At 44.0% G+C, this 1546-nt stretch overlaps 1 protein-coding gene across 1 annotated transcript; it reads left to right on the top strand.

Moving 5' to 3' along the window:
• Nucleotides 1-6: 6 nt before the first annotated feature.
• Nucleotides 7-1542, top strand: LOC109142422 (myosin heavy chain, fast skeletal muscle-like; the record flags this gene model as incomplete). The annotated part of the gene is made up of 6 exons (XM_027276951.1): nt 7-158; nt 241-406; nt 528-652; nt 750-1058; nt 1150-1353; nt 1465-1542. Coding segments are annotated over exons 1-6 (951 nt in total), but the record flags the coding sequence as incomplete, so codon positions are not given.
• Between the last annotated feature and the right edge of the window lie 4 nt (nt 1543-1546).

Here is a 1546-nt window from a genome sequence, read left to right as displayed (position 1 = left end):
AGGCTGAGGAGCAGATTGAGGCAGTTAATTCCAAGTGTGCTTCTCTTGAGAAAACCAAACAGAGGCTCCAGAGTGAGGTGGAGGACCTCATGATTGATGTGGAGAGAGCCAATGGACTGGCTGCCAATTTGGACAAGAAGCAGAGGAACTTCGACAAGGTTGCAACGTTTACTTTACGTGAACATGAAATCAAATCGAAAAAAACAAATACTAAACAAAGTTAAATGTTGTGTAATTTAGGTCTTGGCAGAGTGGAAACAGAAGTATGAGGAGGGTCAGGCAGAGCTTGAGGGAGCTCAGAAGGAGACTCGTTCTCTTGGCACTGAGCTGTTCAAGATGAAGAACTCTTATGAGGAAGCTTTGGATCACCTTGAGACCATGAAGCGTGAAAACAAGAACCTCCAGCGTGAGTTCTGACCACTTTCTTGAACAGCTCTTGCATTCAATACATTTGTATGTGTTAGAATGAAGTGTAGATATTTTACATTTCTAAGGCTGAACACTATAAAACACATATTTCTCTGCAGAGGAGATCTCAGACCTGACTGAACAGATTGGTGAGACTGGCAAGAGTATCCATGAACTGGAGAAGGCCAAGAAGCAGGTGGAGACAGAGAAGTCTGAGATCCAGACAGCTCTTGAAGAGGCTGAGGTACAATTCCTCTGCAAAGATCTTCTGAAAACCCATAGACAAATATATTATAAAAGGTCTGAAGACAGATGAATATTTTATTTTTTGACATTATTAGGGAACACTGGAACATGAAGAGTCTAAGATCCTGCGTGTCCAGCTGGAGCTCAACCAGATTAAGGGTGAGGTGGACAGGAAGCTGGCCGAGAAAGATGAAGAGATGGAGCAGATCAAGAGGAACAGCCAGAGGGTGATTGACTCCATGCAGAGCACTCTGGATTCTGAGGTCAGGAGCAGGAACGATGCCCTAAGAATCAAGAAGAAGATGGAGGGAGACCTGAATGAGATGGAGATTCAGTTGAGCCATGCGAATCGCCAGGCTGCTGAGTCCCAGAAGCAGCTGAGGAATGTGCAGGCACAGCTCAAGGTATTGTAAGACATCAAGATTGCACAATGGACTGTGCACATGCATTTTGGCATTTAACATTTTGTACATTTCGCTGATATTTCTTCATCAGGATGCTCAACTGCATCTTGATGATGCTGTCAGAGCCCAGGATGACGTCAAGGAACAAGCTGCTATGGTAGATCGCAGGAACGGTCTCATGGTGGCTGAAATTGAGGAACTGAGAGCTGCTCTTGAACAGACAGAGAGAAGCCGCAAAGTTGCTGAACAGGAGCTGGTGGATGCCAGTGAGCGTGTTGGACTTCTGCACTCTCAGGTGAACAAATGGCATGATTTTTCAATAATTTAAAATGTTTTGAAGTTTTTAAATAACATGAAAATCAGGCATGTGATGACTTGAAGAAGCAATACTTTTTTCATCCTTTAGAACACAAGCCTCATGAACACCAAGAAGAAGCTTGAGACTGACCTTGTCCAGATCCAAAGTGAAGTGGATGACACTGTTCAGG

Source organism: Larimichthys crocea, unplaced genomic scaffold (assembly GCF_000972845.2).
Source record: "Larimichthys crocea isolate SSNF unplaced genomic scaffold, L_crocea_2.0 scaffold73613, whole genome shotgun sequence".
NCBI lineage: Eukaryota > Metazoa > Chordata > Actinopteri > Sciaenidae > Larimichthys > Larimichthys crocea.
The sequence above is the reverse complement of the archived record's forward strand: the minus strand, read 5'-3'. Positions and strand labels throughout refer to the sequence as shown.